The following is a 14,731-nucleotide window of genomic DNA, read 5'->3' as shown; positions in this document are numbered from 1 at the left end:
GACATTCGATTAGGCATGGACAGTAAACAGCTCACTGTTATGACTTTGTTGGATTTCAGCAATGCTTTCAATAGTGTTGACTTTGATGTCCTGCTGAGTCAGCTGCGCTCTCTTAACGTGTCTCCTGCAGTCATTGACTTGTTTCACAGTTATCTTCGTGGTCGTCGGCAACGTATTCGTACTGATGATACTTACACGTCGTGGTGCGATATTTATGCTGGCGTACCACAGGGCGGCGTTTTGTCACCGTTACTTTTCTCTATTTTCATTAATTCTATTACTCACAACCTTTCTTCTCTCTACCACATGTATGCAGACGATGTCCAAATTTACACCCAGTCGACTGTGGAGAATCTTCCGTTGGCAATCACAAGGATGAATAATGACCTCAATATCATTCTTAAATGGAGTAAAACTTTCGGTCTTAATGTCAACCCTAGTAAATCTCAAGCCATAATTATTGGCAGCCGGAAACAATTATCCAAAGTCGACTGGTCTTCCTTGCTTCTGATAATGTTTGACAATACTGTCATTCCTTATTGCGATTCTGTCAAAAACCTTGGAGTTTTCGTTGATAATTCTCTTAGCTGGACTCGCCATGTGAATGAAATCAGCAGGAAGGTGTTCGTCGCGCTGAGTTCTTTGCGTCGTCTTCGAAATTTTCTTCCCATTCCTACCAAAATTATGCTTGCACAAACTCTACTCTTTCCTATTTTGGATTATGCTGATACAAGCTTTGTGGACTTAACTGAAGACCAGTTAAATAAACTTGAGAGACTTCAAAATACCTTTATTCGGTTTATATTTGGATTACGAAAATTCGACCACGTATCACAATTTCGTTCCCGTCTCAATTGGCTACCCATCAGACTTCGCCGGAATATGCATGTCCTGTCTATACTTTACTGTGTGTTGTTTCACCCTGTTACTCCCCCTTACCTGAAGGAAAAATTTATATTTTTAGGAAAACCCGGAGAACACCCTCGTTCTACGAAGAGACTGATTTTAAGGGTGCCCGAACATAAGTCTATTTTTTATAAAAAATCGTTTACAATTCAGGCTATTACGCTCTGGAACAACCTTCCTTTAAATATTCGGGAGGCCAAAACCTTATTTATTTTTAAAAAACTTTTAAAAAATCACTTTCTGACTCAAGTTCCTTTACGATAATAATTTCTTTTTTCTGTTTTTTATTTTGTTAATTTATTTATTTTTTCTTTATGTTTGAAGACATCGTTTATATTCTTACTCATTGTATTTAGATATATATATATATATATATATATATATATATATATATATATATATATATATATATATATATATATTTATTTATTTTATATGTATTGACAATATTATTTATTAATGGATATATAATTTGTGTATTCTATATTTATATTTATTTCATAGTTTTATTAACAGATTCATATTATTTTATTTATTAGTAGAGCACCACCCACCTTATATTCTATGACCTATCCTACACCTGTTGGTTGCCTGGAAGAGATCGCTATGTAGCGATAACGTCGCCAAAATTGTACGCCTGTCATATCTAGGCCATATCTTTGTCATTTGTATTTTTTTATTTCACTGTGTGGTGTACAATAAAGAATAAACTATGTGCACGAGGAGTAAGGATAAGCTTATAACGCCAAGTTTCCGACTCCGCAAAGTCAATAAGTCCTTCTTAGGGCAGGGTATCCGCTTCTATAATAAAATTCCACAGACATTTTTAACTTTGCCGTTTAGTGAATTCAAATCGTTTGTAAAAAATACATTGGTAGAAAAAGCATATTATTCAATACAAGATTTTATAGATGATAAAAAAGCGTGGAGCTAATATCTGTTGACTTCCACGCAGGATATATTAATTTAAATAATTGTATTTAACTAACATGACTTTGTATTTTTAAATGTTAAAAAAGAGTAACTACTGAGTTTCTTGCCGGTTCTTCTCGGTAGAGTCTACTTTCCGAACCGGTGGTAGTTTCACTCAATTGTAAAATGACGATTTAAAAGTGCTTGTAAAAGCCTACTTGAATAAAGTTTATTTTGATTTGATTTGAAGGCACGAGATGTTGTGGCATGCAGCGTAAAGGCAGGAAGTCCCAACTTTCGGAAGAGACTTTAGGGCTCATGAAAAAACGGCGTGAAAAGTGAGAAACGGCAATTAAACCAAGAGATCAGCAGGCGCGTACGACACGACCTCCTGTGCTCCAATACTATTGCAATTGCAAGAGCGATTGAGCAAAATCGGGGGTCTAAAGTGTTCGTCGTTTCAATCTTTTGGAAGGAGCCACCTGGCGAAGCTGACCACAGCAAGGGCAGAAGTCATTTCTTCCAAGCCGGCAGTACTTTCGGAAGTAGAGGACTTCTACGGCCGGTTATACGCATCGCATGTACCTCGACCTGATCCCGAAAATGAGGATTCTAGAGCTACATTAACACGCCATTTCTCCGAAGATCTGCCTGAAGTCAGTATCGGCGAATTTGAGATTGCTCTTAAACAGCTTAAAAATGGAAAAGCTCCTGGAGAGGACGGTATTACCACAGAGTTATTAAAAGCAGGAGATTAACCGGTATTTAGGGAAATCCAGAAGCTTTTTAACTCTGTCCTCTTCGAAGAGAGCCACGTCTTGCGCGAAGATTTGACGAATTCCAACCCCCAGAAGAGGCCGGGTTTCGGACCGGATACGCTACCACCAGACCACATCCACACAGTGCGGCAGATTATACAGAAGTCCCAAGAGTATAATCGGCCCCTGTTGATTGGCAATATATCCAAGTGATGAGATGTCTCTACGAAGCTGTCACCATGTCCGTCCGAGTACAGAATCAGCAAACAAATCCCATACCATTGCATCGAGGAGAGACAAGGGGACGTTATTTCCCCCAAATTGTTCACTAATGCAATGGAGGATATGTTCAAGACGCTGAACTGGAAAGGACGTGGCATCAACATCAATGGCGAATACATCTCTTACTTGAGATTTGCAGACGACATCGTCATCGTGGCAGAAACGCTGCAGGACCTACAACAAATGCTGAACGAGCTGGCTGATTCTTCTATGAGTATCGGCCTACAGATGAACTTAACCAAGATGGACAAAACCAAGGTCATGTTCAATGAACATGTTCTACCGGAACCGACTGCGATACACGGTACCGTCCTCGAAGTTGTTCAAAAATATGTCTACCTCAGGCAGACTTTGCGATTATGTAGAAACAACCTTGAGGACGAGGTGAATAAAAGAATTCAGCTGGGTTGGGCAGTGTTTGGGAAGTTACGTCGAATCTTTACATCGTCGATCCCACAGTGCCTTAAGACGAAAGTCTTCAATCAGTGCGTCCTACCCGTCATGACATACGGAGCCGAAACGTGGACACTCACGACAAGGCTGGTCCACCAGCTTAAAGTCGCTCAGCATGCTATGGAAAGGGCTATGCTCGGCGTTTCTCTGAGGGATCGCATCAGAAATGAGGTGATCCGTCAAAGAACCAAAGTCATCGACATAGCCCACCGGATTAGTAAGCTGAAGTGGCAGTGGGCTGGTCATATTTGTCGCAGAACCGACAACCGTTGGGGAAAACGCGTTCTAGAGTGGAGACCGCGTCTCGGCAAACGTAGTGTAGGACGTCCTCAGGCACGTTGCAGTGACGATATACGCAAGGCGATAGGCAGGAGCTGGGTGCGAGTAGCCGGAGAAAGACCACAGTGGCGTACACTTGGAGAGGCCTATGTCCAGCAGTGGACAAAAACGGACTGATGATGTAATAAGGCTCATAATCGTCTTTTACATGAGGCATTTGTGCAATGCGCGTGCACACTTACCCAGCAGAAGTCGGTCACGGCGGTGAGGGCACGAGCGAGCGCGGGGGCAACTCAAATAGGTTCTAACTTTAGTATTTGATTAGCGATTTGTTCCCTAATAAAATGATATTTTATATCTATGTGCTTAGATTTTTTGTGATTTGTGGGGTTATTGGCAATATATATACAACGATTGTTGTCTTCAAATGTTACAATAGACTCTGTTATTTGTATAGAAATACTATTTAACTTATATAGGCAACATTCAATTATCCAAAGGAGACATTGAGAAACGACTAAAAAGACTTGACATATCGAAGGCTGCTGGTCCAGACAATATTCCGCCTTTATTTATACGTAAGTGCGCAACCTCATTGTCTGTTCCGTTATCCTTAATATACAATAATTCCCTGAATTCAGGTATTTTCCCCGAAAAGTGGAAAGAGGCGCGTATAGTGCCAATTTACAAAAGTGAAAGTCGTCAGAATATTGTAAATTATAGACCTATCTCCATTTTATGTACTATGTCAAAGGTCTTTGAGAGTTTAGTGTATGAACTAAGCTTTAAGCTACTAGGAAGACGTATCAACGGGCAACAGCATGGCTTCTTGTCAGGTAGATCTACTGCCACAAACCTCTTTTCATATGTCACTGAATTACTTGGCAATGTCGATAATCGACTGCAAGTCGATGCTATATACACAGACTTCTCTAAGGCCTTTGACAAAGTAAACCACACATTACTTGTTAGCAAACTAAGGGAATTTGGACTAAATGAGACAATTTTAAAATGGTGCTCATCCTACCTACAAAGTAGATCCTCTACTGTGGTGATAGATGGATATTCTTCTCAGCCATACATTGCCAAGTCTGGTGTTCCGCAGGGCTCAGTCTTAGGACCAGCTTTTTTCAACTTCTTTATAAACGATATTGTTTCGATATTTCAGCACTCAAAAGTCTACCTATTCGCAGATGATCTTAAAATTATTAAAACAATCACAAACAATTTTGACGTCGCACTTTTACAGGAAGATCTGAACAGGTTGATACAATGGTGTAACCATAACCAGATGACACTGAATCCCAAGAAATGCTTTTCAATCAGATTTACAAGAAAACAAAATTACGTTCAGAGCCAATATTACATCGAGACAGAAAAACTGACGGTAGTTCGAGCGATGCGTGATTTAGGCGTCGTACTGGACAGCGAGTTAAGATTTACCAGCCACATTGATAATATTATTACCACAGCAACAAAGACATTAGGTTTTGTATTGAGGAATTCAAAAGAGTTCAGGCAGCCCTCTACTACCATTAAACTTTATAGTAGTCTAGTGAGAAGTAAACTGGAATATTGCAGCCAAATTTGGAATCCTCACTACAAAATTCATAGTGATAGAATCGAAAGGGTACAAAAACAACTATTGCGTCATCTTGCGTATCGCTCGAACTGCACGAACCGATAACTCTTATGAAGGAAGACTTGAACGATTCAACATTACTTCATTACAGTCGCGCAGAATAATGTCAGATCTATTATTCCTACACAAAATATTGAACAACAATATTGATTGTCCAGCTATATTGCAATTACTTAATTTCAATGTTCCCTTAAGATTACCCAGAAAACCGAGTGCCTTATTTCATGTACCGCTATACAAATCTAACTTAGGAAAATATTCTCCACCAGCTAGACTAGCACGCACATATAACGATCTCTCCTCGAAGATCTATAACCTAGATATTACTTGTAATAATTTGGCTATTTTTAAATCAAATTTGTTGAGTTTCTTAAAAACAATATAAATTATTGAAACTAAAATTATTAATTATTGTTATTAACTCAAAATTAACTTAAAAAATGTTTATTTAATTTATTTTGCATTTAATATGTTCATTTAAATGATTACAATTGATATTGTTATAAAACTGTTAAATAATTCAATTTCATAATTTTTATTAATTAAATAATTTAATTATATAATTGATCCAAAGAAACAATCTTGTGATAATTACTAATGTTCAATATATTTAGTGCATGCTGTGATTACCTATAAAAAGAAATACAATTATCAAGTGTGTTCAATTGTTAACTATATAAAATTTGTAATACTATTGTCATTTCTGTTGGTGATCCTATAAAATAAATAAATAAAATAAATAAATAAATAAATAAATAAATAAACAATGACCTTATCCAGACTGCTTCTCTCACAGCCTCAAAGAGAAACATGTATTCAACTTCCGTTGAAGAGACGGCGACAACATTTTGTTTTCGTGTGGTCCACGAAATTGTACAATTATTAAAGGCCTTAAACAAATAGCCAGTTGTACTTTTTCTGTCGTTCTCGTCACCTCCCCAGTCGGAATCTGCATACCCACTTATTATCTGTTTATATTCACATTTTTTTTAAACCAATTTTAAATCAATTGTACCTTTAATGTATCGTAAAAGATGTTCTTCTCCACAACTCACAACTTCGATATTTTTAGATTGATATCTGCTTAATATATTAATACAAGCACAAATATCTGGCCTTACTGCAAAGCATTGCATACATAAGGCACCACTATAACATTTTTACAAGGTGCATCATAGTGAGTGTCTGAATTTAAAGCTACAAAATTTATTTTAGAAGGAAAAGGTGAATTCGATGGATTACGATCTTTCATAGAAAATTTAGAACATTTGTAATTGTAAATGTGTTGTTTGAATTCTTTGAATTCTAATACCAAGAAATATTTTTATTTGTAGTCATTTGAAAATTTTGCATTAAACTGTTTTTAAACGCTTGCAATAAATCACTATTTTTAGTAGTAATAATTAAAGCATCAACATATCAATCAGAACTATTTACTCTATTTTATCTAATATGGACAATATATATATATATATATATAGGATCTAATTCAGAGTTCTTAAAACCTATTTCCTTGAGAATGAGATCGAACCGTTCATACCAATACCTGGACGACTGCTTTACGCCATATAATGTTTTATTCAATTTACAAACCTGATTATTACTTGCTAAAATACCTTCCGGTCCTTCATATAAATATTTTCTTTCAATATACCATTTAGAAACACGGTTTAAACGTCCATGTGATGTAAATTAAATCAAATTGATTCGCTAGTGTTAAAATAAATCTAAAAGTAGCTACCCGAGCCACTGTTGCGAAAGATTCGTGACAGTCTTGTAAATACTCTTGAGTGAAACCTCAAGCAACCAACCGAGCTTTATAATGCGTAGGTTCACCAAATTCATTATTTTTAATTGTAAATACCAACTTGCAACTTATAATATTAACATTTTTCGGTCTAATAACTAATGTCCACGTCTGGTTGCTTCGAAGCGACTCAATTTCATCCTGATCAACCACTTATCAGAATCGTGCCTATCAAAAATATTCTTATATGATGTAGGTAAAGATTGCGGATCATTAAAATGAGATAAAAAAAATCAGGATCGTGCATTTGCTTATAATTCTTTGGGGATAATTATCGAATCCTTTCGCTACATCTTAAATTACTAGTATTCGATTGACCGTTCAACGAATTGTCATTCCAAGAATCTTGTTGTTGATCTATTTTTAGCTTTGCCGAATCAATTTCGGGCTTACTAAATTTTGAAAGGGTTTCAATGTTGTCACTACTGCAACGTGTAAGGCGAGATTTTTCAAAGTTTAACTCGTCAAAAATATCATCGCGAGCTATAAAATCTTGATTAGTTTCGACATTGAATAATCTATAACCGATTGCATCGTAACCGATCAATATTGACTTGAAAGATTTCTCATCAAATTTAATTTTTCTAGCTTTGTAAAAAAATATAAATGAGAGTGTAAGAAGTGTATCTTGAGCGACATATTGCATCCCATATTTTAATAGGCTGATAAATAGGTTGTTGACCAACTCTTCATAGTTTTCAGACTTGTGGTTTCCAAGAAAATTACAAACAAGATTTCGAAAACATGTCCATGCAGATTTTTTGATCGGATTAAGTTATTGTTCAAATTCTTTATCAGACTATAGATCTCTAATTTGTGGTCCTACATATATTCCCTCTTTTATTTTAGCATCGATGATTTTTGGGATTTCTGTTCATAGCTTTGGCAAAGTTTTTTTATTATTCCGAGTTTGATGTGCAATGGAGTTGTGGGATAGATCTTTGAACAGATTGTAAATTTGGATAGTTCACGGTGTGTCTAGATTTGTAATTATTGCCTGTGATAGAAGCTTGTCAGAAATAAAATTCTGATACATGGTCGTTCTGTTCTGACCATATCATTGGAACTGCAAACGGCATATGACGGGATCCTTTAGCCCATGATATTAATATACTAACACGCTGTGTACAAGAAACACTAGGAGTCCAGGTTTTGTCCAAATTTCGCACCGGAAAGACAAAATAAATAAAATAACAGTTTTTAACTAATGGTGTTTTATTAGAACGTTGACTTTTAATAGTAAGTTGACTGCAAATGTAACAAAAGTTATCGAGATGGTTTACACACACTCTGGGCACCTTATTACGATGTATAGAAACGACAATCACGAAGAAAATCGTTTTTTTATTTCAATAAATTAATATTAATTTATGGGAAACAAAAACGTCGGTAAGCAAATTTCGTGTAATCAATTTAGTTTATGTATAACGGAAACTGAGGGTGATTGAACATAACTAAGTATGAGGTTTATGTGAGAGTAGGTAGTAGTGTTTAAAAAACCGACTTGATTTGTTTAACAAAAATACTGTTTACTAGTGTCATTAATCGTCCCTTGAAAACCTAAATTAGTAGTGACATTTATTGTACCTTTACCAAACGCTTAAATGCTTTCATTGTTCTTGGCTATACCAATTTTAATCGGTATTGTGAACTCTGAGTACGAAGAAAATAATTCCTTACTGTTTACAACGTGGTCAGTTGCACCCGAATTTAAAATGAAAACAATATTATCATTAGTCTAACAAACCCTATGATTAATTAAATAAAAAAAATGAAACACGAATGACTAACCTATACATTACAGATCTTTATTTATTTATAATTGAACACAATTACCATCACTACATAATTTTAATGTTGTCTTAAATTTTCGCGATTATTACACATTTAAATAAAACTAATTATAACGGATGAATCGCGTATATTAATTTTTTTTTTTTTTTTTTAAACATCCCGACGTTTCGAGCACTTTGCAGTGTTCGTGGTCACGGGTAGACTAAGATGACATTTGTCTATTTGAAGAACAAAGGAAATATTATTAACAACTACCGCCAACGATTTCTCAATTGATATCTTGAGTAACGTTCCGGTTGCACGCAGAAGGCACTAACTGTATCTTTAGGTCTTGCAGTCTGTTGGATTTGGGATTTTAAATTTTTAATAAGTGGATCCCAGGTGTTAGAAAGTCTCCAACCATCTTCTCTATTGAAGTTCGGATGTTTTTGAATTTCAATAGCCTCGCGTATCATTCTAGGAATGAATCTGTGTTCTCTAGCGAGGATCTGTGGTTTATCAAATCGGATAAAATGGTTAGGTTTATCCAGAGCATGTTCACAGACTGCAGACTTAGAAGAACGCCTATTTGTGACATCTCCTATATGTTCCTTGACCCTGGTACCGATGCTTCTCTTTGTTTGGCCTATGTAAGATAAACCACAATCACATTCAAGTTTATATACTCCTGCAGTTTGTAAAGGGATATTACTCTTGATAGGTCTCAAGAACTGGCTCACTTTCTTATGAGGCTTGTAAACGGTTTTAATCGAAGCTCGCTTCAAGATGTTGCCAATCCTGTCTGTAACTCCTTTCACATATGGTAGAAATGCAGGTTGTCGCTCAACTGTGGGTGGCTTGATACGGCTTCTGCGATGCTGGCGAGGCACGGGCAGCTTGTTCTGGTGGAATGCAAGCTTGACCTGACGTAGCTCGTCCTCTAGGTGTTCAGCATCGCAGAGATGGTGGGCTCTCTGAAACAAAGATTTGCCAACGGTAGCTAACTGACTAGGGTGGTGGTGCGAGTCACCATTGAGGTATTTGTTGGTGTGTGTGGGTTTCCTATAAACTGTGTGACTTAATGTATTATCATGATTCTTGATAATAAGGATGTCAAGGAAAGCTAAAGAATTATTTGCCTCTAATTCCATAGTAAATTGAATGTTTTTATTTATAGAATTAAGATGTACTAAAAATGCAGATGTCAGATCACTAGGTAATATTGTGAAAGTGTCATCTACGTACCGTTTATAAAACCTAGGTGTTATTGGTCCGGAGCGAAGAGCCCTCTCCTCCAGGTCTTCCATGAATAAATCGGCGACCACGGGGGATACTGGAGAACCCATGGCTACCCCGTCAACTTGTACATAGAATTCATCATTCCACAATAAATAACCTGATGTGAGGCAGTGATGTAATAGCTCTGCATATTCAATAGGCATGTTGTGTGTCTGTAGTTTCCTCTTAACAATTTCGATGCAGTCTTGTATGGGTAAGCATGTAAACAATGACTGGACATCAAAACTAACCATTGTCTCGTTGTTGGTTAATTTAAGGTCTTTGATTTCACCAACAAACTGGTAAGAATCCTTGACATACGCCGCAGTGTGTCCTCGGAGGGGTGATAATATCCTTGCTATGTGTTGAGCCAATCTATATGTTGGTGTATCGATTTGGCTTACAATAGGACGCAGCGGAGCACCAGTTTTATGGATCTTAGGTAACCCATACAGTTTTGGCGGCTTTGCACATGTAGGCACGAGTGATTTTTTGTCCAGATTTAATTTCTCTTGATGTTTTGATATTAACGCGGATGTCTTTTTAAGAATATTATTTGTAGGATCTTTATTTACTTTTTTATAAGTTTTAACATCCGATAAAATCGCGGAAATTTTCTGGTTATAATCACACGTATCCATCACAACGGTCGCGTTTCCCTTATCTGCTCGGAGGACTGTAATGTCTTTATTGTTGCGTAGGTTCTTCAGAGCAATAGATTCATCACGAGTAAGGTTTCTTTTCGGTGGCCGGCTTCGACGTAAAACACTCGAGATGTCCTGTCGAATAGCTTCCGAGTCTTCCTTTGTGATGTTATTTTTGAAAAGACACTCCTCCACATTGCAAATAATGTCTTCAAACGGTATTTTGGATGGAGCCGGTGCAAAATTTAAGCCTTTATTTAATACCGCAACAGTCGATTCATCTAAACTTTGTTTTGACAGATTGACAAGTGACGTACGCGCAGGTTTTTAAATTTCCCCGGTGTTGCCATTATTGAAATTGTTATAATTTGATTTTACCCCGCTGAGTTTTTCGAACTTTTCTATTTGTTTTAATTTTAAGTTATTATATTTTGTAGCGGCTCGTTTATTGGTAAAATCGTTGCATTTTTGCCAATCTGTTTTTGATAATCGCGACTCGAGTTCTTTACTTAGGTTATCAATTTGATCCGTTAACCGTCGCGCGTCAAATCGATGTTCTCGGATGAGTTGTAATAATAATTTCTTACTTGCCTGATTGAGTATTTTATCACCATGCCTTATGTCCTTCTTAGGTGCGATCCTTACACAAACCGGAATAAGATTGTTGTCACGGCATCTTTTCAGGAAGTTCATGGACGTTACGAATCGGGCATGTTTGACTTTTAGGTACTCCAACCGGCGAATTTGATTTGATGTTTCCAGTCCGTACTGGTTCACATAATGTTGTCTTAAATTTTCGCGATTATTACACATTTAAATAAAACTAATTATAACGGATGAATCGCGTATATTAATTTTTTTTTTTTTTTTTTAAACATCCCGACGTTTCGAGCACTTTGCAGTGTTCGTGGTCACGGGTAGACTAAGATGACATTTGTCTATTTGAAGAACAAAGGAAATATTATTAACAACTACCGCCAACGATTTCTCAATTGATATCTTGAGTAACGTTCCGGTTGCACGCAGAAGGCACTAACTGTATCTTTAGGTCTTGCAGTCTGTTGGATTTGGGATTTTAAATTTTTAATAAGTGGATCCCAGGTGTTAGAAAGTCTCCAACCATCTTCTCTATTGAAGTTCGGATGTTTTTGAATTTCAATAGCCTCGCGTATCATTCTAGGAATGAATCTGTGTTCTCTAGCGAGGATCTGTGGTTTATCAAATCGGATAAAATGGTTAGGTGCGAATTCCCTGATGCATGGAAAAATGCACAAATTATTCCATTACCAAAAAAGGCTAACCCCAGCACTTGTTCCGACTTTCGCCCAATCTCCATTCTACCTTTCCTTTCAAAAGTTCTAGAGAAGCTAGTCCATCACCAGCTTAGTCTATTCCTTAATCAATTCCATATCCTAAATCCCTTACAATCCGGTTTCCGTCCTGGTCATAGTACGGTTACTGCGCTGGTGAAAGTTACCGACGACATTCGATGGGGAATGGACAATAAGCACCTAACAGTTATGACTTTACTGGACTTTAGCAATGCTTTTAACACTGTCGACTATGATATACTGTTAGGTCGGCTACGTTCTGTTAACATATCTCCGTCAGTTATTGATTGGTTTCGCAGTTACCTACGAGGGCGCCGGCAACGTATCCGTATTGATGAGACTGTCTCGTCTTGGAGTGTTGTAAAATCCGGCGTACCTCAAGGCGGCGTCTTGTCACCTTTACTCTTTTCACTATTTATTAATTCTATAACATCTAAAATCACTTCTCTCTTTCACATGTATGCAGACGATATACAGATTTATCGCCATTCCACCCTAAAGAACCTACCTCTTGCTATTTCTGCCATTAATAATGACTTGGAAGAGATCTGCCATTGGAGTAAGTCTCATGGTCTCAAGGTGAACCCCTCTAAGTCTCAGGCCATTATTTTTGGCAGCCAGAGTTTGGTTTCGAGAGTGGTTTGGTCTGATTTACCTAACATAAAATTTAATAATGCCGTAATACCTTATAGTCCAAATGTTAAAAATCTAGGTATACATTTAGATAATACTCTATCGTGGAACTGCCATTAAAGAACTAAGTCGGAAAACTATTGGCTCTATTAAATCTCTACAGCGTCTGCGTTATTTCCTTCCTATTCCAACCAAAATTATGTTAGCACAATCTTTACTCCTATCTATTCTCGATTACGCTGACGCAAGCTATCTTAATTTAACCGAGGACCAACTAAACAAACTTGAGCGACTCCAAAATATTGCTATACGTTTCATATTTGGCTTGCGCAAATATGACCATGTTTCCAACTTTAGATCTAAACTCAAGTGGTTATCTATTCGCTTTCGCCGGAATCTGCATGTTCTCTCGCTTCTTTATTGCGTCTTGTTTAATGTTAATGCCCCGACTTATTTAAAGGAAAAATTTGAGTTCCTAGGACTATATAATAAAGGGTTACGATCGGCTGAAAATCTGACATTGAGGATACCTGTGCATAACACAAAATTTTTCAAAATGTCCTTTACCGTACAGGCTATCCAACTGTGGAATGCTTTACCCATTAACATTAAGCAAGCGCAAACGCTATTGTCTTTTAAGAGGTTGGTAAAAGAGCACTATCTGGCTATGGAAACTTAGTCACTATATGGTCTTGTATAGATTTATGTTTTGTTTGTTAATTTTATTTTGTTTCTTCTTTTTTTTACTTACTGTGACTTATTTAAATTTTTGTGTTTACATAATTAAATTTGAGACGACTTATATATTATATATTTAATATATTCATTTATATTTATATGTGTAATTGTTCATTTATTTTATTAGTATATATATTTATGTATATATGTATGTATGTTTATTTATATATGTATTATTGTATATATTAGGCACCACCTGCCTTTTCGCTGCACAATTTCCCTAAATCAAAGGTTGTCTGGCAGAAATCGCTACTTAGCGATAAGACCGCCTTTTTGTACATTTTAATTTATTATTTTTGTTCCATGTAAAGTTTATTGTTTGTGGTGTACAATAAAGTATATTCTATCTATCTTTCTATCTTAGGTTTATCCAAAACATGTTCATAGACTGCAGACTTTGAAGAACGCCTACTTTTGACATCTCCTATATGTTCCTTGACCCTGGTACCGATACTTCTCCTTGTTTGGCCTATGTAACATAAACCACACTCACATTCGAGTTTATATACTCCTGCAGTTTGTAAAGGAATATTACTCTTAATAGGTCTCAAGAACTGGCTCACTTTCTTATGAGGCTTGTAAACGGTTTCAATTGAAGCTCACTTCAAGATGTTGCCAATCCTATCTGTAACTCCCTTCACATATGGTAGAAGTCAGTCAAGGATGTCAAGGAAAGCTAAAGAATCACGTGACATCATATTATCAAGAATCCTGACAATACATTAAGTTACACAGTTTATAGGAAACCCACACACACCAACAAATACCTCAATGGTGACTCGCACCACCACCCTAGCCAGTTAGCTACCGTTGGCAAGTCTTTGGTTCAGAGAGCCCACCATCTCTGCGATGCTGAACACCCAGAGGACGAGCTACGTCAGGTCAAGCTTGCACTCCACCAGAACAAGCTGCCCGTGCCTCGCCAGCATCGCAGAAGCCGTATCAAGCCACCCACAGTTGAGCCACAACCTGCATTTCTACCATATGTAAAGGGAGCTTCAATTAAAACCGTTTAGAAGCCTCATAAGAAAGTGAGCCAGTTCTTGAGACCTATCAAGAGTAATATTCTTTTACAAACTGCAGGAGTATATAAACTCGAATGTGAGTGAGGTTTATCTTACATAGGCCAAACAAAGAGAAGTATCGGTACCAGGGTCAAGGAACATATAGGAGATGTCAAAAATAGGCGTTCTTCAATGTCTGCAGTCTGTGAACATGCTCTGGATAAACCTAACCATTTTATCCGATTTGTTAAACCACAGATCCTCGCTAAAGAACACAGATTCATTCCTAGA

The 14,731-nt window shown here is 36.9% G+C and overlaps 1 protein-coding gene across 1 annotated transcript; it reads right to left on the bottom strand.

Moving 5' to 3' along the window:
* Positions 1–9,084: 9,084 nt before the first annotated feature.
* On the bottom strand, positions 9,085–10,119 carry LOC124542408. The gene has a single exon (XM_047120362.1). The coding sequence runs from the start codon at positions 10,117–10,119 to the stop codon at positions 9,085–9,087; it is 1,035 nt and encodes a 344-aa protein (XP_046976318.1).
* Between the last annotated feature and the right edge of the window lie 4,612 nt (positions 10,120–14,731).

This window comes from Vanessa cardui, chromosome W (assembly GCF_905220365.1).
Source record: "Vanessa cardui chromosome W, ilVanCard2.1, whole genome shotgun sequence".
Lineage (NCBI taxonomy): Eukaryota > Metazoa > Arthropoda > Insecta > Lepidoptera > Nymphalidae > Vanessa > Vanessa cardui.
This window is presented reverse-complemented; position numbering and strand designations above follow the sequence as displayed.